This window comes from Chiloscyllium plagiosum, unplaced genomic scaffold (genome assembly GCF_037043375.1).
Source record: "Chiloscyllium plagiosum isolate Xiang-an unplaced genomic scaffold, Cpla_swu_hap1 HiC_scaffold_22, whole genome shotgun sequence".
Taxonomy (NCBI): Eukaryota; Metazoa; Chordata; class Chondrichthyes; order Orectolobiformes; family Hemiscylliidae; genus Chiloscyllium; species Chiloscyllium plagiosum.
The window spans coordinates 25,156,883-25,180,254 of record NW_028270160.1 but is presented as its reverse complement, the minus strand read 5'-3'; the positions used below and the strand labels follow the sequence as shown (position 1 = coordinate 25,180,254).

Sequence of the window (23,372 nt, the reverse complement as noted above, 5' to 3'; positions counted from 1 at the left end):
CCCTTCAGAGTCTCATCCTTTTCCCTTCCTAATTCGTTTGTTCCAATATGTATAATGGCCCCCAGCTGGTCCCTCTCCCCTTGGAGAACATTCTGCATCCTCAGATATCCTTGATCCTGGCACCAGGGAGGCAACACACCATTTTGATTTTTTGCTGTTGGCCACAGAAATGTCTGTCTCTGCCTCTGACGAGACAGTCCCCTATCACAATCAATCACTTGGAACCCAAAAATTAGAGCCAGTCTCGGTACCAGAAACTTGGCTGTTCGTGCTACATTCCCCTGAAGGTCCATCACCCCTGACATTTTCCAAACAGCAAACTTTTTCAAATGGGGACAGACACAAAAGACTCCTGCACTATCTGCCTACCCCTCCTACCTTCCCTGGAGTTAACTATTTACCTAACTATGTGTGGTGTTCCTCCCTTCCTACAACTGCCATCCATCACACCTCTTAGCACTTATAAATTCCTCATTATCTTTAACTGCTGCTCCAAATGATCCATGTCACTGAGTCATAGGTTGAGGAGTTCAAGGTAGAGACACAAAAAGGGCCGAAACTCTCAAAAATATGCCTGGGGTTAGAAGAGATTATATAATTTTAAATATCTCAAACCCACTACTTGGTCCTCCCACTAAGATGCCCTTGAGTGTTTGGGAGAAGTAGGAGAACGAGTAAGTAGACAACCTGTCATCACAAGGTTCATTGTACACTCGGGTATTTTAATCTACAAAAGGAATAGGAGCAGCGCTAGTCGTAGGGCCTTTCAAACCTGTTTCATCATTCCATATGGACATGGTTCATCATCTGTCCAAACTCCACTTTCCTGCCGACTGGTCATGTGTTAATTCCTCGAGAGACCAAGTTTTATTTCATGACGGAGCATCCATAACACTCTGGGGTAGAGAATTCCAAACTTGTACAACCCTTTGAGTGAAATAATTTCTGATCTCTGTCCGAAATGATCTGTCTCTTATCCTGAGACTAATCCGCATGTTTTATTCACTGACTAGCAGAAATAATTTAAGATCTACCCCATCCAACCCTTTCAGAAGAAAATTTCAGTGACCTTCTTTTAACAATGGTTGGACAGATGTGCCAGATCTCAGGAAGAGCCAAAGAACTGAAGTGAAGTTGGGTAGCTTTGCAAAGACAGGTATGTAGCACTGACTTACGTGTACCTGCAGCCTGCTCCAGAGTGGATATTGAGCTTGTCAATCACACTAATCTCTCAGTGGAGAGAATTTGTCAAACCAAAAATAGGCACAAAGTAGAATTAAAACTCTAGAAACTATACTCCCTGTCATAATCCACCCATTGCTGTCAAGAGTCAGGTCAGAGTCAGATATAGGAACAACAACAACACAAAGTATGTGAGAGGTAAACAGAGAGCAAAATAAACTTCTATTGAAAAACAACAAATCACAGGAGTGACAATGAACCCTAAACTTTCTTTGCAAAAAGCCTCACCTTAAACCAGATTTGAAAGAAAAATATCTAAAAATTGCAAAGCATTGAACTGCAGTGTTGAGTTTTCAAACAAATTCACTGCTTTCAGTTGAAACATGACTCCAATTTCTACAACAGAAATGACTGTTCTTCAATATCTAAACTGTACAACTGTCATGAAATTTTTCTGCAAACAAAATCAAGTATCTGGGAAGAAACTACTACTCACCATAATGACTGCTTTAAAACAACAAAGTGATCCAGATACAAACGGCATCTGCAATTGGATCTCAAAGAATCACATTGGATTCAAATGTTAACTGTTTCTCTCTCTACAGATGTTGCTAAACCAGATTTCCTCAATCATTTTGTTACTATTAGGGAACTGGGATTGACACTCAATTGATCTTTTGTTGAGTGAATGACGATAATTTTCACTGGCACCTTGAATCAACTCACCTGGTTTTCTTTCGGATTTCCTCTACCAGCTGTTTAATATGGTCCTCCATAAATTCAATTTTTTCATTTTTACGTGCGTGAGCTTTTTGCAGTCGCACAATACGTTCTATCAGTAAAGTCTTGTCCACTTCAGGGAAACTGTCGGCCTGCACAATACAACCAGCATTTTCCGGAGATCGCTCTTCTTTATTGCACCGAGCATCAAGAGAACCTGGAAGACAATACAAAAGATGATTTCTGGAGCAGATAGAAAATAATGCATATGCATTTACTTAAACATTAGGAATATAATACCTTGGGCTCAGAAAATGAATGCTTAATTTCTGATAGGAAAATGTTATGAAAAGGGGTTTTCTTTTACTGCAAGGAACTCAATAAATTCAGCAACTGAACACTTTCTAAGCTGGGTTCAAGAAACTACTCTTAATACAATGTTTCGTTCTTTTAAAAAAAAGACTTTTCTCAATGAATGGTGGATAACTGAATTTTCTCATCAAATAATCATATGATAAACACTTGCAAAGGCTAGCACATTGGAGGTACTAATTTGTACCAGTTACTAAGGCCAGGAGCATAAAAATCATTTCTAGTCATTATTCTGCAACATTTGTTTCAAACAAGTTATGCCCATTTTAAAATGCACATTTTTCACTAATGTGGGTGTTGTGCCCCATTCTCATTTGAATGGTCAGATAACCAACTCTGATTACAATAGAATCTTGATGAAAGGTGTGGAAAAGAAACCTGAAAGGAACCCACTTGTTTTTATTCTAACACATTGTGGAAAATTTCTCAGTTTGTGTTGAACAGACCTCACAACAACTCAGCATGTGAAGTATCAGTTACAGTTATAAACACTGAGTTTTCAAAACTGCTATCCTATCACTACTGCATCTCAACTAACCCTGGCAAATTCAATAACTTTGCCAAGACAATTCCCCATTAACAATTCTAAACATCAGTGACAATTTTGCTGTCAATAATGAAGGAAAAGCACTTGTTGGTCAGCTTACAGAGTGTTCATCTCATGGTGAGTGGCTGGCTACATTTTTAGGAGTTTTTGGGCACAGACTGGTTTAGACCCAACATCTGATCCAGTATGTGTAACCTGCAGAGCTTCTGCAAGCGGGTCAAAAAAACACCAGCAAGGCTATTCGCTCAGTTTGAAGAATCCCCACTGAGACAAAGCCCATTATTTTTCTTTTGATAAACCCCCTCCCACTTCCCAAGTATAGAGATGCGTGTGTGAAGATGTCAATTAACACACCATCCTCACCAGTCAGATAACTCACTGGATTGCCTGCCAATCAGTACACATGGAGGAGACAGGCAGAGCAAGGGAGAATATCTCACTCTATCATAGGTCTTGGTACTTGCAACCTGGGTCAATAGAGACTGTGAATCAATACAAAGCCAGCAGTTCCTGGTCCTGAAGTCCGCCAATTGACATTTATTCCTTGAAGGATCCAGCAATGGGAAAGTTTTCACTTCTCACAGGGTTTGACTTGTTGGAGATTGGGACTGTGTGCATGTGTGTGTGCAAATGCACGTATACGCACGTGTAATAGGTCAGCTTTCAGAAGCCAGCCCATTGCCCATCACCCATGCCTCAGATTGCATTCAGACTTCAAACACAGTAGGCAAGTTTCCTGGTTTTCCAGGAAGCAAGCTTAACAATTTCTCTCAGCAGCTGAGGAGAGAAATGATAGGGGAAATGGTGGGTTGAGGCCTTGATGTGGTCAGTGGGGGGAGAGTGAGTGAGCGAACGAGAGTGATATGAGACAGACATCGACTATGTGTGTTTTTACTGTTGTTGAAACTTGACGTTAACAAAACATTTCATCTTAATTTCTCATTGAACCCCAAGCTAGTTAGGTAAAAGTTTGATGATGCTTTCATGGTTTTTTTATCCTCCTAGTGTTAAGATAATAAAACTTCATCAATATTTGTTAACAACTATATTTATATTAAGTAATGTGTATTTACTTTTTCTTTTACCTGATGAACTTGAACGACTTCCCATGCTGCTGGCCTCTTTGCTGTCATAACTGCCATTATCTATTTGCTCTAACCGCCGTCGTGCTGGAAGAAATCCACAATGAGTTAAAATTACGTTGGTGTAACCGTAGACCAGAATTTCAGAAAACAGTGAAAATCTGATCAACTCTGGAAATAATTGCAGTATTGCAAATCAAAACCATAACACTTCTCCAATTTCCACCTACCTTGCTGAAGCTGTTTTGTGAGGTCTTTAATGTTACTCGCTTTCTTTCGTTTCTGCGTGACAAGCTCATCTTTAAGTTCTTCCACTTGTAAATTCAATTTACTCACTTCTTTCCGTTCAGAGATCACCTCATTCTGCAGAGCTTTCACATCTTGCTGACGCAGTTCCTGTTCTTTCTGTAATCTGTCCATCTGTGTACAAATAAAAGTCCATATATCGAATGACACTGAGCTATACATTTGAGTGCACATTTCAAATATCAATTCAAAATGTTTCAAAACATTGCAGTATTTATTGGATTTTACAATGCCAAAATGAAAAAAATTACCACCTATTGAACCCAAACACATAAAACATCACTTTTTTTCAATAATATTAAATTAGCTTAGAAACTAAGTGCATAGTTTACTCCATGCAGTTTCCTGGGAGAATTGTATACACGGAGTGAATAGAAATTTACCTAAAAAAAATGGATTTATGCCTATGGATTGGAAAACTGTAAACTATTAAAACATTGAGAGATTAGAACCTAAAGCAGCCCTTTAATATGGAATGGTAGTTAGGACGCAGGTAAGGATAAAAACAAACAGTCATTGTCCAATTGACAGGATTCACCAACTGGTGCTCCCTATGTGACTGTACAAAGGCACTGGTTTCTCACCAAACAGGTCATTCTGCACTTCCTGTCTATGCCAGCTCTTTGAAAGAGTACCCAATTAGTCCCTCTCAGTTGTGCTTACTCTTAGCTTGACTAATCTGAAATTTATTATTAAATCTGTTTGCATCACTTAAACAGAAGAACATTTCAGATCGTAACTCACCACGCAAGATTTTTTTGTGTGTTGCATCGGACTCTTACCAATGCCCTTAAATCTGTATCCTCTGATTGTTGATCAGTCCAGCATGAAAACAGTTACACCTCAACCTATTTTGTCAAAATCTCAAATTTGAGCTGCTCTTTGAAAGCACTACCTAATCTTCTATAAAGAAGAACTTGATGTTGAATTTACATTTTATGCATTAAGCTGGGGGAAAGACAGGTTCTCGTTTTATTTTGTAGATTTGCCTTGTGAGCTTAGTGCCAAGAATGGAGGCCTGTTTGTTTACATGCATTTTTAATTAAGATTTACAATTCTTGAAGAGAACAGGGATAGAAGTTCAGTGCATTTTTGAAAAGGAAAGTTGCCCAGTGACAGGTTGAGTAACACATAGAAGAAAATCTAGAAAGTAGTCAGCAAATATCGTGTGCACCAGAGAACATATACAGGAATTTTAAACTTTCTCGTAAAAGATCCTGCAAGATTGCTGAAAAAAAAATTTTAAACGGAATTCATTGGTTTGCTCTGATATAGACTGTAGCTCAGCCATTTTCAGGTGCTTCATTAATGACCTTCGCTCCATTATAGTTCAGGAGTGGGGATATTTACTGACGATTACACAATGTTCAGCAGAATTTGTGACCCCTCAAATATTTAAGCAGTTCATGTCCAAATGCAGCAAGACTTGGCTTGAGCGGACAAATGGCAAGTAACATTCATGCCACACAAGTGACCACTTTTATCAAGTGACAAACTAACCATTCCTCATGACATTCAATGGCATTACAATCACTGACATCCTGGGAGTTACAATTGACCATAAATCAAAATGGACTAGCCACAAAGCATGTGACTACAAGAGCAGGTCATAGGCTAGGAACCGTGTGGTGAGTAAATCTGCTCCTAATTCCACAAAGCAAATATCACCACTATTTACAAGGCACAGGTCAGGAATGTGATGAAATATGCCCCATTTGCCTGGATGGGTGTAGCTCCAACAACACTCTAAGCTTTCCACCATCCAGGAGGAAAGTAGCCCATTTGATTAGCATCACATCCATAAACATTTACTCCCTCTTGCACCAATGTTCAGTAGCAGTAGTGTGTACTATCTGCAAGATGCACTGCAGAAATTCGGCAAAGATCTCAACACTTGGCTCTATGTAACAGAAGTCTTTAATCTCTGGTACAATTCCAATAAAGCTCCTCCAAGGCTACGGCATTAAGTTGGATACTCAGAACTGACGACACTAATAACCAGTTTTTTATAAATGTTTGCAAATACTTGCTTGCTTTTTTACCACAGTTCATAGAGAGCCAAGGATCCTTCATACCTTGTTAACAGCCTTTTCAACAGTCCTTCACATTTAGAGATTTATGAACCTACATCTGCCAATCTCTTGTAACTAGTGTACAGAGTCAATTGTTACGTTCAAACTATTAAGTTTAATTAATAAAGGTAAAGGGGGATGAGGAATATGGAATTAGGTCAAAGTTAACCACGATTGCAATGAGTTGTGCAATGGGTACAGGGCTACTCATATTTAGGAAGCTTCTTTAGGTATATGTGAAGAGAAAAATAATAACACAGACAAATGCAGGTCTCCTACATGAAGGATCTTTGGGAACATTATAATGGGGAAACAAAGAGATGGCAGACCAAATTATATACATACTTTGGTTCGGTCTTCACAAAAGAGGGGACAGATAACATCCCAAAAGGATTAGCAACACAGGATCTAGGGAGGGGGAGTACCTGAAGAATGAGGGGAGATCAATTAGAGATACAAAAGATGTCAAAGGGGAGTGACAAAGTAGAAAAAAAAAGGAAGTTTCTGCACGTGGGGCAATCTAGAACACAAGGTCTAGATTTAGGATACAAGATAGCCGATGTTAAACAGATTAGGAAAATTACTTCTTTCAAATGGGTCATGAATCTGTGGAATTCACAACTCTGACAACAGTGGGTGTTAGAACACTGAGATAGCAAGATTTTTAATTAGCAATGGATCAAAGGGTCATGGCGGGTGGGCAGAAAAGCAGAGTTGAGATCTTATAAAATTGGCAGCAGGTTGAGCGACTGAACTGCCTACTCCTGCTCCTAGTTCTTATGTTCTTATGAAGGAAATCAGAACCAATAGGGAAAAAGTGTTGGGGAAATGGAAATTGATAGGATGAAAGACCGATGAATCCCCAGACTTTGATAATCTGCAGCCCAGAGTACTTACGGAAGTGGCATTTGAAAAAATGAATGCATTGGTGGACACCGTACACAATCTTATAGACTCTGGAACAGTTTCTATTGATTAGAGGATTGTTAATGTAACACCACTATTTAAAAAGCAGGTTGAGAGAAAACAGATCATTTAGCTTAACGTTGGTAGTGGAGAAGAGGTAGGTCCATTATAAAAGATTTAACAGCAGACTTCTTGGAAAACAGTGACAGATCACTCAAAGCTAGCATGGATTTACAAAAATGAAATCAAGTTTGACAAATCTACTGAAATCTGAAATTTTTCATGGATTTAGAAAACTAGTAGAGTTGATAAGGATAAGTCAGTGAATGCAATTTACTTGGACTTCCAGAACGCTTTCATAAAATCCCACATAAGAGATTGGTATGTAAAATTGAAATGTATGTAATTGAGAATAATGTACTGACATGGATAGAGACTTTAGATTAGATGAGATTAGATTACATTACAGTGTGGAAACAGGCCCTTCAGCCCAACAAGTCCACACCGACCCGCCGAAGCGCAACTCACCCATACCCTTACATTTACCCCTTACCTAACACTATGGGCAATTTAGCATGGCCAATTCACCTGACCTGCACATCTTTGGACTGTGGGAGGAAACCAGAGCACCCGGAGGAAACCCACGCAGACACGGGGAGAACATGCAGACTCCACACAGTTAGTCGCCTGAGGTGGGAATTGAACCCGGGTCTCAGGCGCTGTGAGGCAGAGTGCTAACCACTATGCCACCGTGCCGCCCACGTGGCTGACAACCAGGAAACAAAAAGTGGGAATAAACAGGTTTTGTTTTAAACCAACAAGTGGCAGGAAGTGACTAGTGGAGTCTCGTAGGGATCAACTAGGAGAAAGTGAGGACTGCAGATGCTGGAGACCAGAGTTGAAAAATGAGTTGGCACACCAGCCTCATTCCTGAAGAAGGGCTTATGCCCGAAACGTCGATTCTCCTGCTCCTCGGATGCTGCCTGGCCTGCTGTGTTTTTCCAGCACCACATTTTTCATCTCTTAGGCATCAGTCTTTTGAACCACTACATATATTAATAATTTAGACGAGGGGACTAATGTAATATCTCCAAGCTTATAGACAAAGTTGGGTGGGAAAGTGAGCTGTAAGGAGGATGCAGAGATACGTCAATGCAATTTGGACGAGTTGTGGGAGTGGTAAAATACATTGCAGACAAAGTACAACGTAGACAGATATGAAGTTATCCACTTTGATAACAAACGGAGGAAGGCAGCTTGAGAGATCACAGCTTGAATATTCAGTGCAACTTTGGTTTTCTTTGGTTTTCTTCTGCCAGTGGAGGGAGTGCTCTGAAGATGGACCAGACTGATTCCTGGATGGTAGAATTGACATATGAAGCACACTGGATTGGGTTAACACTATATTTACGAATGAGGGGCATCTCACAGAAACCTAAAATGTTCTAATAGGACTAGACAAGAGAAGGACAGAAAGTTGGCCTTTCCAACTTCATACTAACCATTTTTGCTTTAACTTTGAATGATATTGCATTAATGTTAATTTTTTCATATTTTAATATAGATTAGTGTCTATTAAGAAATAAAACAAACTGTACTAAAAATCTCTTGTGGCCAAACTTTCCTCATTTTAAAATATACTTAATTTATTTTATCATATTTGTGAAGTGATGAGCTTCACACATTTGTCAATTAACTATTTTCAGACATTTCAAAGTATACCAAAGTTTAGCAACTACCTGCCTTTCCCTGAACATAAATAACTAACTGATTTCTGTTAAATGCAAAATATTCTATTACAAAACAACATAAATACAAGTGTATAAATTCAAAGCACACGACAGAATTTAACCCAACACTTCTTGGAGGTCAAATCCTCTTCACAGTCACAAAGCGAGGAGAGGAATAAAAATATAACTGTATTCCAATGGGATTTTGCTTCCACAAAGATAGTTTGAAGTTTCCATGAGGGCTTAATGGAGAGCCACAAAACACTAATTCCCACTGGAAAACATTGCTCAGTTCATTCAAATCAGGTTAGGCATGGAGGTTGGGAGTCAGGAGACAGTAAGTTAATATCTTGCTTTAAACAAATTCAGAAGATAATGTTAACATTGCATTAGAAAGGTTTTTCATTGCAAGGAGGAACATATACAGATTTTCTATTGCAACACATTGTACAAACAGCTCAAAAAACCCTATATGGATTTATGTTCTGCTTTTAATTAAAAATGCTTTCCACTACTCAACAATGCTGGACTTTCTCAAATGAGACACCATTCACTGAGTTGAGTTAAGGGAAAAAAAAGTCCTGAAGTTTCATTATCTCAAGTCCTTCTTTTTAACTGCAGGCTTACCAATTCAACATTAGTGTGTCCTAACTCTTCAAGTTGCACACTTAGCTCCCGCTCACGAATATTCAGCTTGTCAAGCTGCATCTGCAATGTGTTGTTCTCAGATTGAAGTTGGGCATTTTTGGTGGTCAGCCTCTCTGTAAACAGAAGCAACTCAGATTCCTTTTTGCGACTCCCTTCAATGTCTTCCTGCAGATCTGTAACGAATGCGTTCAGGCTGTCAACCTCCTCTTTTGATGTCTGAAGCTCTTGTTCATTTCTATGATGCAATCACATTAAATTATGTTTCAGTAGTAGTTTGCACTTTGCTAGAAAATAAATGTTTCTAAAACTAATCTCTTCTTGCGAGAACACCAAAACCTTAATGGTTACATGAATTTATTAAAAAAAAAATGACAGGCAGGTCAAGAACTTGTGGAACATCATAATGAAACTCTTCCTTCCCCCACCAGCTAATGCATTTCCTTGGATAATGAGACAAGAGAAATCCTTTGGTAAACAAAAAAAAACTCTGAACAGCTCCTTTCTGAATCACAATACACACACGCCCATCCCCACACCCCTGTCGCCACCACCCACGTACTCAAAACCAATGTAGGAAAAATTTTCAACCTAGCATATCTTAACCATTAATACGGTAAATAAACTAAACTATTAAATCCAATCAATTATATATCAGAGTTTTTACCTTTCAAGCTGTTCTTCCAAGTGGTTTACAATCTTTACTCGTTCATGCAAAGACTGGCATTCTGCTTTTTGCCGGTTGATAATTTCTTTATATTTTGACAGTTCATCTTCAGTCCTCAAACGCTCATCCTCAAGACACCTTACCTGAGACAGGAACAGATAACAAGTGTTTTGGATAAATGATATCACAAAAATCAAATGCGTAGCTAACGTTAATGATTAGCAACAAGAACTCAGTTTGATCTTAAACTAATGGAGGGATATAATAAGCCAAATAGAGTGCTCACTTTAGTTAATCCAACAAAATATTTTTGACAAATCTAAGCAGGTGGTGTTAAGTCACTTAGAAGGGTTAGACATAGTCAACGTGACGTGTAAAAGAAACATCACATTTGACTGTTCGAAGTTGAGTTTGAGGAAGCAATTAACAGGATAGATAAAAGGGAAAAACCAAATGTATTATTATACTGAAGTTTTTGAAAAGCCTTTGACAAGGTGCCACATGTTGTTAAAAACAGCTGAAGGTATTTGGGGAAATCTATTACAATAGATTGGGAGATTATACATTCATTTAAATTGAACCTTAATTTTAAGAAGTATGAAATAATAGGTCTTTGTCATGCTATTATTCTGAATAGAGTGCAGCAAGGATAAGCCCTGAAGTCTCAGCTATTCATAATTAATATTAAATATCTAAGAATATAAAATGTTAAACAGAAATAGGCCATCTAACTCTTCAAGTTTGCTCCAACATTCAATGAGATCATGCTGATCTAATAATCCTCAAACCCACTTTCTGCCATTGCCCCATAGCTCTTGATTAAAAGTCTCTCTCTCTCTGCCTTGGATATACCTAAACGACTCAGCTTCTGCACTCCTCTGCAGTAAAGAATCCCACAGACTGACTGGCCTCAGAAAAAAAAATTCCTTCTTCTTTGTCTTATTCTGAGAATACTGCTAGACACTCATTCAGGGGAATAACCTCTCTGCATTTACCCTATCAAGCCCCTTAAGAATCTTATATTTCAATAAGGTTGCCTTACATTCTTCTAAACTCCAATGACTGCAAACTCAACCTGATCAATCTCTCCTGAGAAGAGAACAGCTCCACACCCAGGGTCAACTAGAGAGCCTTCTCTGCACAGCCTCCAATGCTAGTATACCTTTTCTTAATTAAAGGGGATGAAAACTGGTCATAGTATTCCAGGTGTGGTCTGATTAGTGCATTGTAAAGTTTTAGCAAGACCTCCTTATTTTTATAGCATACTTCTTTCAAAATAAGGGCCAACAGTCTATTTGTCCTCCCTGTGTGATTCATGCCCCAGGCCCCCAAATCCCACCATGCTGCAGCCTTCTTCAATCATTCTTCATTTAAACAATATTCAGCTCTTCTATTCTTCTTACTGAAGTACCCGAGTTCACATTTTCCCAAACCATCTTCCAATTACCAATTTTATCCCCACTTAACTTGTCCATATTCATCTGTAGACTCCTTATATCATCCACAAATGGTGATTGTAATGCATTCACTTTCTTACTCCAAGTCATGAACATTTTTATAAATAACTGCAGCCCAGCACTATTCCCTGCAGCATTCCACTAAGCACATGCTGTCATTCTGCCAATGCCTCCTTTGCCCCAGTACACTGGCCTCTATCAATTAGGCAATCCTCTCTACACACTAATAAACCACAGGTAGCCAACACTATTGGTTCTTATCTTATTAAGTAGCCTTATGTGCACTAACATATAAAACAATCTGTTGGAAATCCAAATATATTACATCAACTGGTTTCCCCTTTGTCTCCTGATTGTCAACATCTCAAAGGGCTGGAATAACTTTGTCCGGCATGATTTTCTATTCATGAGCCTTGTTGACACTGCTTAATTATATAATACATTTCAAAATGCTCTGCTATTACATCCTCTATAACATTCTAACATTTTCCCCAATGACTAGCAGACCTATAGTTGTGTTTTTGTCTCCCTTTTTGAATCAAAGTTTTACACTGGCATTGTTCCAATCCTCTGGGACTTTTCCAGAATCTAAGGATTCTTAGAAGATAATTACAAGTGCATCTATTAGAATTTATTAGGATGTAGCTAAAATAGATGCTAAGATGTAGCCCATCAGGTCTGGGCACTTATCGGCTTTTAGCCTCATTACTTTCCCTCGGAGTTCATCTCGAATGATAGTGTATTTATTTCCTTCCTCCCTTTATCCCCTTGATTTAGTATTTTGGGAATGTTATTTGTGTCCTCTACCATGAAGACTGATGTAAAGTATTTATTCAACTCCTCTGCCATTTCCTGGTTCCCCATTATCATTTTCCTAGCCTTGATCTCTAATGGGCGTATGTTGCCTCTCTATCCATTTGAAAATTTAAGTAGTCATACTGTTTGTTTTTATATTAGTTATAGTTTGTCCGCTTGGTTTATTTGCTCCCTTTTTATTATATTTTTGCTTAGCTTTTAAATCTTTCCCAATCCTCCGGTTAATCATTAATCTTTGTCACATTGCATTTTTTTCCTTCCAATTTGATATTATTTTAACATTCCTTGTTAAGGATGTAAGCTTATCCCCCTCTTAGAATCCTTCTTCTTTACCAGATGCGGAGGGTCATGAAATATTTTCTTAAAAGTCTGCCATGGTCTTTTCTGCAAAACACCTTTGCCAATTCACTTAAGCCAATTCTGTTGTCATTCCTTTCTAATTAATCTTATTTTAGTTTAGCACAGTTGTTACTGACCCAGATTTCTCACTCTCAAACTGAATGCTAAACTCTACCATGATATGACCACAGTTGCCGAGGGAATCTTTTATTCGAAGATCATTCATTAAACCCATTTCATTGCACATTATCAGACCCAAAATAGCCTGATCGCTGGTTGAAGCCACAGCAGGATTGAAGGGAATTGTATCAAATACAGCTTATGAATTTTTTTCATTGTCCCTTAAGTTATGAAATGGTTCTGAGTATAATGTAACTAGGTTTGCAGACTAAGAAAGCGAGGTGGAAAATAAGGTACAAAGGGGACAAAGATTCTGGAAAGGGATGGAGATACATCAAATGAATGAGCAAAAAAGTAGCAAATGAAGAATAACCTGTTTAAAAAAAAGTGCAATTAATAGAAAATAGAACTATTTTAAATGTGAAAGAAAAAAATTGCATTTACATTGTGCTTTTCACAACAAACAGATATCTGAAAGTGCTTTATAGATTATCACTTTTGAACTATAGTCACTGTCGAATTTAGGCGTTCACAGTCAATTCACATATAGTGAGCTCCCAAAGACAGTAATGTGACACTGATCACTTAATCTATTTTAAACATGTTTGTGGATGGATTAACAGCAGGAATAACTCCCCCAGCATTCTTTGAGATAGTGGGAGGGGATACATAATGTCACCTGAGTGCAAGTGTCTCTCAGTTCAATACCCCATGAAAGATATGGCTTCACCAAAACTGCAGCATTCTTAATACTGCACTACAGAGTTAGCTTTGAGATTTTTGCTCATGTCCTGCTTGAGGCCAAAATCTTGTTTGCCAAAACAGAAAATGCTACAGACTGAACCATGCAGGAATTAAGTATGAGTAATCAGTGGGATTTGGATTTTCCTGCATGTAAAACACAAAGTTATCATGAATGCACTGCAATTAAAAATTTGATGGTATACTGGTTTGACTGCAAGAATATAAATTTATATTGTAGTATAGAGTTTTGTCCGTATCTAAGAAATTGATTCAATTGATTTTTGGGATAATTGGTTTGTTCTATCCCAAGATAGCCGTTATCATTATCCCTGTAGGCTCATGGGGTCAAAGGACTTGCTTATGCTCCTAAAACAATTTTTTGCTTTCTTTTTTGGACAGGAAAATAAGCACGCACCATCAGTAAGTAACAGACACAAGACAAAGAACAGACAAGAAAACTGGGGGCAAGCTATTCTTGAAAATGAACTTCTTAGTTATTCAAACAATACAGTGGCAAACTGAAAGTATAGAAGTTCTTCAAAGTTAATTTGAAAAGAGTTCAACAGAATTTACAAGATAACTACAAAAGACAAACAAATGAACAACAGTATTCACCTTAGTTCTCAAAGTATGCAACTCATCCATTCCTTCCTTGAATGTTTTTTTCAGATCATCAAGTTCCTTTATTTTAGCATGGCGAATCTGTTTTTTTTTGGTTGGAGAAATACATTAATTAAGAATCTAATAAAATGCTAAATTATCACAATGGAAACATGAGATGAATCAAACATAGTCATCTGTACCAGCCTCTTACCATGTCATCTGTACCATGATCCCTCTTAACAAATTTCAAAGTTAAATATTTGTGAAGCTTATGTTGCAAGATCATTGGCACAAAAATTAATAGAAAATACCTGCTGCAAATTAAAAATACCTCTTAATTTTAGTTGTTAGAAAATATCCTCTATAATAATTGGCAGAGAGGAAAAATGATGCAATGATTATTATTTTATTGCTATTGGCCCATTATAAAACATAAAACATACATTATTTCACCTTGGCAAAACTAGAGTCAATGGGAATTGGGGAAACTCTCCATTAGTTATTCCTGAAGAAGGGCCTGTGCCCGAAACGTCGAATCTCCTGTTCCCTGGATGCTGCCTGACCTGCTGTGCTGTTCCAGCAATAAAGTTTCAACTTTGATCTCCAGCATCTGCAGACCTCACTTTCTCCTCGAAACTCTCCATTAGTTGGATTCAAAAAAATGATCAACCAAAAAGAAAGTGGTTGTGGTTGTTGGCAGCCAGGCATCTCAGTTCAGGGCTTTTCTGCAGGAGTTCCACACGGTAGTTTCCGAGACAACCATTTTCATGTCAGAAGTGGGAGTATTCTTTGAAGTTGCACAATGTTCAGCACCTTTTCTAACTCCTCAGATACTGAAACAGTCAGTGTTAAAATACAACAAGACCTGGATGATCTCTGGCACTTGTACAGTAAGAAGGTCAATTACACTGGTCAGCCCAAACTTGGATAATGACCATTCCAACAAAAGAGAATCTAAACATTAGCCCTTGGCATTCAATTATGTATTATTGCTGAAATCCCAGTATCAACATTCCTTCAAAGGGTGAAGTTGTTTTGGAATGCTCCACCCCAGGGATTTTGGTTCTGATTCCATTCATTATTGTCACATGTACCTAAGATCAGTGAAAAGTTTTGTTTTGCAAGCAGTACAGGCAGATCATAGCAAACAAGAACATACAGATCATAGGGTGCTTTTCAGGACAAGACATACAAATTATTACTGCACAGGAGTTGCACAAAGCAAGGTCAACATTAGTTTTGAAATTATAGAGGTCCATTCAACAGGCTAACAGCAGCAAGAAAAAAAGGGTCTTCTTGAATCTGTTGATGCATGTGTTTAAGCTTCCATATCTTCTGCCTGTCGGAAGAGTTTGAAAGTATTACCGGGGTGGGAGTGGTCTTTGACGAGGTTGGCAGCCTTACCATGAAAACTAGAAGTGCAAATAGCATCCATGGATGGGAGATTAGCTTAAGTGATAGACTGTGCTGTGTACACAACTTTCTGTAGTTTGTATGATCCTGGGTAGAGCAATTGCCATACCTTATGCACCCAGATAGTACATTCTCTATGATGCATCTGTAAAAGTTACTGAGGGCCCTCGTGGACATGCCAATTTTACCAAACTGCCTAAGGAAGAAACACTGTTGTGCCCTCTTGACCGTCACATCGACAAAGGTGGCCCAGGACAAATTGTTGTTAGCGTCACTCCTAGGAACATGACACACTCAACCCTCTCACGGTGGCTCAGTGGTTAGCACTGCTGCCTCACAGCACCAGGGTTCCAGGTTCGATTCTGGCCTCGGGCAACTGTCTGTGTGGAGTTTGCACATTCTGCCAGTGTCTACGTGGGTTTCCTCCGGGTGCTCCAGTTTCCTCCCACAGTCCAAAGATGTGCAGTCCAGGTGAATTGGCCATGTTAAATTGCCCATAGTGTGAGGTGCATTAGTCAGAGGGGAGATGGGTCTGGGTGGGTTGCTCTTCAGAGGGTCAGTGTGGACTTGTTGGGCCGAAGGGCCTGTTTCCACACTGTAGGAATCTAATCTAATCTCTCCACCTTAGCTCCATTGATGTAGATAAGGGCATTTCCTCCTTTTTTTCTTTCTGAAGTCAATGATCAGTTCTTTTGTTTTGCTGACATTCAGAGAGAGATTGTTATCATTGCATTATAACACCAAGCCCTCTATCTCCTTCCTGTATTCTGACTCATCGTTGTTGATATCCGGCCTACAATGGTGGTGTTAGCAACTTGTAGATGGCTGTCGTACAGAATTTGGCTGCATGGTCATGGGTGTACAGGGAGTACAGTAGTGGGCTGATTACACATCCAGTGTTGGGGATTATTATGGAGGAAGTACTGTTGTTTATCTTCACTGATTGGAGTTGCAGAAGTTTAAACACGGAGCATGTTCAAAGCGACAGACTTCTAGAGATTAATGACATCAAGGGCCATGGAGGTAGCTTGGGAATCTAATTGAATGGCAGAGCACACTTGACAGGCTGAATGATGTGCTTTTGCTCCCATGTTTCTACCTGCAGATCCAACTGTAATGCACTGAGAATTTTCCGAGGACTCTAACCACTCACATAACAACTGCTCCTTAATGACCTCCTCTGTATATCCAACCTTGTTCATTTCATTCATATTTACACTGTACATACATTATAGTTAGCATTGATCACATACACTGCAATTTCGCCTCAGTGCAAGTTTTGAATTTTCTCTAAAGCCTCAATGATCGAATGAGCTACTTTTCTTTCAATTCATCTATTACATAGTTTCTTACTTTTCACTAACTTTACTCTTAGTTCATTATCTACTGATTTTCTTAACTCTCGGATTACGCAAAATGGACTGAATACATGCCTGCAACCAAGCAATCGCGTTCTCTCACTTGGGACCTCAGAAATCCAAATTTTAAAAGAAAATCTATTTGATGAATATCCCTACATAGGTTATGTGCCTTGGTTATATTAGAATTTAGTTTGCCTTTGTTTTACAGCTGGTAGTCCTCTTGTAAATAGAACATAGAACAATACAGCACAGAACAGGCCCTTCGGCCCACGATGTTGTGCCAAACATTTGTCCTAGCTTAAGCACTATCCATGTACCTATCCAATTGCCGCTTAAAGGTCACCAATGATTCTGACTCTGCCACTCCCACAGGCAGCGCATTCCATGCCCCCACCACTCTCTGGGTAAAGAACCTACCCCTGACATCACTCCTATACCTTCCACCCTTCACCTTAAATTTATGTCCCCTTGTAACACTCTGTTGTACCCGGGGAAATTGTCTCTGACTGTCTACTCTATCTATCCCCCTGATCATCTTATAAACCTCTATCAAGTCACCCCTCATCCTTCACCGTTCCAATGAGAAAAGGCCTAGCACTCTCAACCTATCCTCGTACGACCTATTCTCCATTCCAGGCAACATCCTGGTAAACCTCCTCTGCACCCTCTCCAAAGCTTCACATCTTTCCTAAAGTGAGGCGACCAGAATTGCACACAGTACTCCAAATATGGCCTTACCAAGGTCCTGTACAGCTGCAACATCACCTCACGACTCTTGAATTCAATCCTTCTGCTAATGAACGTTAATACACCATAGGCCTTCTTACAAGTTCTATCCACCTGAGTGGCAATTTTCAAAGAGCTATGAACATAGATCCCTCTGCTCCTCCACCTTATTAAGAACCCTACCGTTAACCCTGTATTCCGCATTCTTATTTGTCCTTCCAAAATGGACAACCTTACACTTGACAGGGTTGAACTCCATCTGCCACTCCTCAGCCCAGCTCTGCATCATATCCAAGTTCCTTTGCAGCCGACATCAGCCCTCCTCACTATCCACAACTCCACCAATCTTCGTATCATCTGCAAATTTACTGACCCACCCTTCGACTCCCTCTTCCAAGTCATTAATAAAAATTACAAACAGAAGAGGACCCAGAACTGATCCCTACGGAACTCCACTTGTAACTGGGCTCCAGGCTGAATAGTTACCACCTACCATCACTCTCTGACTTTGACCGGTTAGCCAGTTCTCTATCCAACTGGCCAAATTTCCCACTATCCCATGCCTCTTGACTTTCCGCATAAGCCTACCATGGGGAACCTTATCAAATGCCTACTAAAATCCACGTACACTACATCCACTGCTCTACCCTCATCCACATGCTTGGTCACCTCCTCAAAGAATTCAATAAGACTTGTAAGGCAAGATCTACCCTTCACAAATCCATGCTGGCTGTCCCTAATCAAGCAGTGTCTTTCCAGATACTCAGAAATCCTATCCCTCAGTACCCTTTCCATTACTTTGCCTACCACCGAAGTAAGACTAACTGGCCTGTAATTCCCGGGGTTATCCCTATTCCTTTTTTGAACAGGGGCACAACATTCGCCACTCTCCAGTCCCCTGGCACCACCCCCATTGACAGTGAAGATGAATTGATCATTGCCAACGGCTCTGCAATTTCCTATCTTGCTTCCCACATAATCCTAGGATATATCCCGTCAGACCCGGGGGACTTGTCTATCCTCAAGTTTTTCAAATTGCCCAACACATCTTCCTTCCTAACAAGTATCTCCTCTAGTTTACCAGTCCGTTTCATACTCTCCTCTTCAACAAAACGGTCCCTCTCATTTGTAAATACTGAAGAAAAGTACTCATTCAAGACCTTTCCTATCTCTTCCAACTCAATACACAGTCTCCCACTACTGTCCTTGATCGGACCTACCCTTGTTCTCGTCATTCTCATGTTTCTCACAAGGCATAAAAGGCCTTGGTTATCCTTGATCCTACCCACCAAAAATTTTTCATGCCCTCTCTTAGCTCTCCTAATCCCTTTCTTCAGCTCCTTCCTGGCTATCCTATATCCCTCCAATGCTCTGTCTGAACCTTGTTTCTTCAACCTTATGTAAGCCTCCTTCTTCCTCTTTACTAGACATTCAACCTCCCTCGTCAACCAAGGTTCCCTCACACGACCATCTCTTTCCTGCCTGACAGGTACATTAGTGTAAATGCTGAAGAAAAGTACTCATTCAAGACCTCAAATGCATCAGTGTAATTTCTTCCAAATATATTTGAAAGCCCCACCTCACCTCCATTTGATCAGACTGTTCCTGCAAGTGTTTTTCTAGTTCTCCTTTAGTTTCACGCAGTTTAGCATCCAACTCATTGGATCGAATTTCCTCCGACTCCTGTGAAGAAAGATAAGGTCACTAATGTCATAAAGCAAATGATGAAGTGTAAGACTAATATTTGAAATGAAGATGTAAAATATTAGAATGTGCAGCTTTCTTTAGACACTGGCGATGCCTGGGGCCTGTCTCTGCTGTGATGCTGTACATAGCAAAAGGAGCAGATGTACTCTCAAGATAAAGTTTTGAAATACAGTTTTCATTTGTCTGAAAACGTGAAATGATAAGACACATTTTGATTCACATGAATTTTTAAGGATAATCACTGCCAGACTGGTCCTACTGCAAGAGAACAGAAACTAGGAAATATCCGTACTTCACTTTGTCCACACCAATCTATTCCCAACACAAATGCACCTGCCCATGATAGGACTGATAGGAGTGAACAAGGCACAGCCTTGTGGAGATAAAGTTGCATCTTCACAAAAAATACCCTCCATCATGCTTTCTGGCACTACCATCATGTCAAAAGTTATGTCCATGAAACACTTTCGGATGTCAGTTGTCAGAGTATAGTCACAAATTACAACACAGTCTGACAACCATGCTGAATGGCAGAAATAGTGTGCTGTTTGAAGACAGGAACAGCCTTCATGAACATGTCCATTCTCAATGATTACAATATCCAGGGGGTCAATGCAAAAGACAAGGCCGGAACATCTACAGTCCTCCTAAGCCAGAAATAGCAAATAGATGATCCATTTCAGCTTATGTGCAAGCAACTACGCATCAAAGATGCCTGTCTTCAGCCAAATTGATTCTCTCCGTGTAATATCAAGAAACAGAGAAATGCATCATATACAGAAAAGGCTACAAGCCATAAAAATGTCCTGGCAATGATTAAAAGTTTTGCTTCAGAACTAGCCTTCTTCATATTCGCCATCCTGTTTTAATATATATGCAATACTGACATCTATAGACAAAGTAGAAAATTACTCAGTTTCTCTCTCAAATGCAGGACTGATTCATTCTGGCCAATTATCATCACTACTGTGCTCTCAATCAGCAAGAAATGATGGAAGGTAGCACTGACAGTCCTAACAAATTGCACTTTCAACTCATCAACAACCTGTTCACCAATGCTCAGTTTGGGTTCTATATTACAGCTGTGGTCTAAATTTGGACAATAAAGTTAAATGACATGGATGAAGTGAGAGTGACTGCCCTTTACATCAAGTAAGCATTTATCTAAGTGGGAAGTCTCAATAAAACTGTGTCAATGGAAATTCGGGGAAAGATTTCTACTGGCTACAGTCACACTGAACACAAAGAAGTATGATTATGGTTGCAAGAGGTAAATCATTTCAGTCCCAGAACTTTTAGGAGTTCCTTGGGGTAAAGTCCTAGCCCGCTACATTGAATCACTCCCGCCACACTGGGAATATGACTGTGCACAGATGAACAACTATGGCAGGCAACCAAGTAGTCTTGTCATTTGCTCAATACCTACTCTACACAAAATTCTATTAGCATTTTTCATGCTTAAAGAAGCCTACCCAAGTCTCACATCACACCCACTAAACTTTTCCATTTGTCTGGAACATTCTTTAACATAATAAACATCATTTTTGATAAACATAGGCAGAGTTTGTCAACTGGGGTCCATTAACCAACCATTGCAACTTTAAACTAAATATTACACATCTTAAAAAATTGTAAAATGCAAACAAATCAACAAAAGCAGCAGGATCTTATTAGATGGAATACCAAATGAGACACTTGGACACTTGCACTCCATTTGGCTGGTTCACAGATCATACAGCTATCCTCCAATATGTATTATTTAAGACAAAACACTTGCTGTTTAAAAAAAAAAAATGCATTGCAAGCAACATGCCCTCTAAGCTGCGCCATTACCCAGTTGCTGAGAAGGCCTGCACACATCAATAGGCATGCCATTGCAGGGCTTCCACTTCCAGTGGCTCCTGCCATTTGCAGACCTCACAGGAGGGGTGAAAAACAACCTTAGGGGAGCTTTGCTTGCAAGGTACAGGGAATGGCTTAACAGATGGCAAAGTGTATGGCAACTGAACAGAATTTATAAAGTGCGAGTTATGACAAATATCAAACCCTAACCAACCTGATAGGTTTTGATAATGTCTTGACAGTTTCTTCGAATTTGTTCAGCCTCTTCTTTAGCCTGAGTTAATTTGACTGTTGTTTCCTTCAATTTTTCTCTGGTTTCCTATAACAATGCAAAGAACATGCATGTTAAATTTTACTCTGGTAAAATGGCTGGATACTACAAGTACTAATTATTCCACAATATTACAAGATTTCTAGTCAACTATGTCAAATACTTTAAAGTGATTCTATTACAATCCACTAAGTAGTCATAAATATTCTATACTTTCATGATTTTTACTCTCTCCTTCATCAAGATATCTTAAGCTATAAAACTGCATAACTGAAAAACAAACTTTGCAACCCCCCTAAACATCTCTACCAATGAAACACTCAACAGTCCAAAAGTATTCTGAACAACAAAGATAATTCTCAGAATCTATCCAGTACCACTAATAAGTCTACTTAAATCTGCTGTGCCTCTCCCCTCTTGCTCCCCCTAACAAGAAAGTGCAAGGATTTTGCTGTAATGAGGGTGGAGGTTGTCCATTCAGTTGCCTCAGCTGCTTCTCACCTCTTTGCATTCCCATAAGTCTTAGTAAAAGACATGGTCAGGACTAAGTTCTCATTTAACAGACTTTGAAGGGAGAATATTCACACCATTTCATGAAACAGTTGTTCTGCAATTTCACATTTAAATAGTATTCTTCAAAATGTTATCCTTTTGTTCTCCATAGCCCATTTTTGGATTTCTCTGTTACAGCTTAATCAAAGGAATACAAGTACAGTTAATGGAAACTTCCATGATATTTTACCATGTTAAACATTGATATCTTCTTGATAAATTGCCACTGAATCCTTTGCCCTCATTCCCAGTAAGCTGGTCACCCAACTTCCCTACTTCATTTCAGTCCAAGCGGATTATGCAAATAGTTTCAAGGTCCTCAGGTACCTTCTTCCCCACCAATTTAATAAAAATTAACTCCTTCACCTTCGCTAACAACCATTATAAACATGTCCCATTGCAAACTATAAATTTGGAGGTGGACTGTCTTACTTCTCTAAACATAAAATAAGGACACAAAACTTTGAAGAAATGGGTTGTTCTGCCCTTTGAGCTTTTCGCTATTCAATAAGACAATGGCTGATGTGGCGACAGCCTCGACTCCACTTTCGCCTAACCATCTCCTAATAACCTATAACACCCTTGTCTGTCAAACATCTGTGCAAATCTACCATGGCTAAATTCAATGACCCGCTTTCACTGCGCTTTGAGGAACAGAATTCCATCTAAAGATTTAGGGTGTAGGTTTGCTCGCTGAGTTGTAGGTTTGATACCCAGATGTTTCATTACCTGGCTAGGTAACATCATCAGTGGCGACCTCCAAGTGAAGCAAAGCTGTTGTTTCCTGCTTTTATTTATATCGTTCTCCTGGATGGGGTTCCTGGGGTTTGTGGTGATGTAATTTCCTGTTCATTTTCTGAGGGGTTGATAGATGGTATCTTGATCAATGTATGTTCCTGATGAAGGGCTTTTGCCCAAAACGTCGATTTTACTGCTTCTTGGATGCTGCCTGAACTGCTGTGCTCTTCTAGCACCACTAATCCAGAATCTAGATCTGTGTGTTTGTTTATGGAGTTGTGGTTGGAGTGCCAGGCTTCCAGGAATTCTCTGGCATGTCTTTGCTTAGCCTGTCCCAGGATAGATGTGTTGTCCCAGTCGAAATGGTGTTTATTTTCATCCGTGTGTAGGGCAACAAGGGAGAGAGGGCCATGCCTTTTTGTGGCTAGCTGGTGTTCATGTATCCTGGTGGCTA

General features: G+C 39.4%; 1 protein-coding gene across 3 annotated transcripts in view; it reads right to left on the bottom strand.

Annotated features, from left to right (window-relative positions):
• Positions 1-23,372, bottom strand: part of ccdc186 (coiled-coil domain-containing protein 186) — a 126,669-nt gene that overhangs the window by 32,783 nt on the left and 70,514 nt on the right. For 2 of the 3 annotated variants that reach the window (XM_087998868.1, XM_043712787.2), the window contains 8 exons: positions 21,572-21,676; positions 19,393-19,491; positions 14,321-14,407; positions 10,230-10,372; positions 9,545-9,800; positions 4,134-4,323; positions 3,895-3,990; positions 1,909-2,119 (listed from right to left, as the gene is read on the bottom strand). In XM_087998868.1, the coding sequence (XP_087854994.1) occupies positions 1,909-2,119; positions 3,895-3,990; positions 4,134-4,323; positions 9,545-9,800; positions 10,230-10,372; positions 14,321-14,407; positions 19,393-19,491; positions 21,572-21,676 (1,187 nt within the window). The remainder of the gene's footprint in view (positions 1-1,908; positions 2,120-3,894; positions 3,991-4,133; positions 4,324-9,544; positions 9,801-10,229; positions 10,373-14,320; positions 14,408-19,392; positions 19,492-21,571; positions 21,677-23,372) is intronic. The other variant, XM_043712789.2, reaches the window with a different exon arrangement.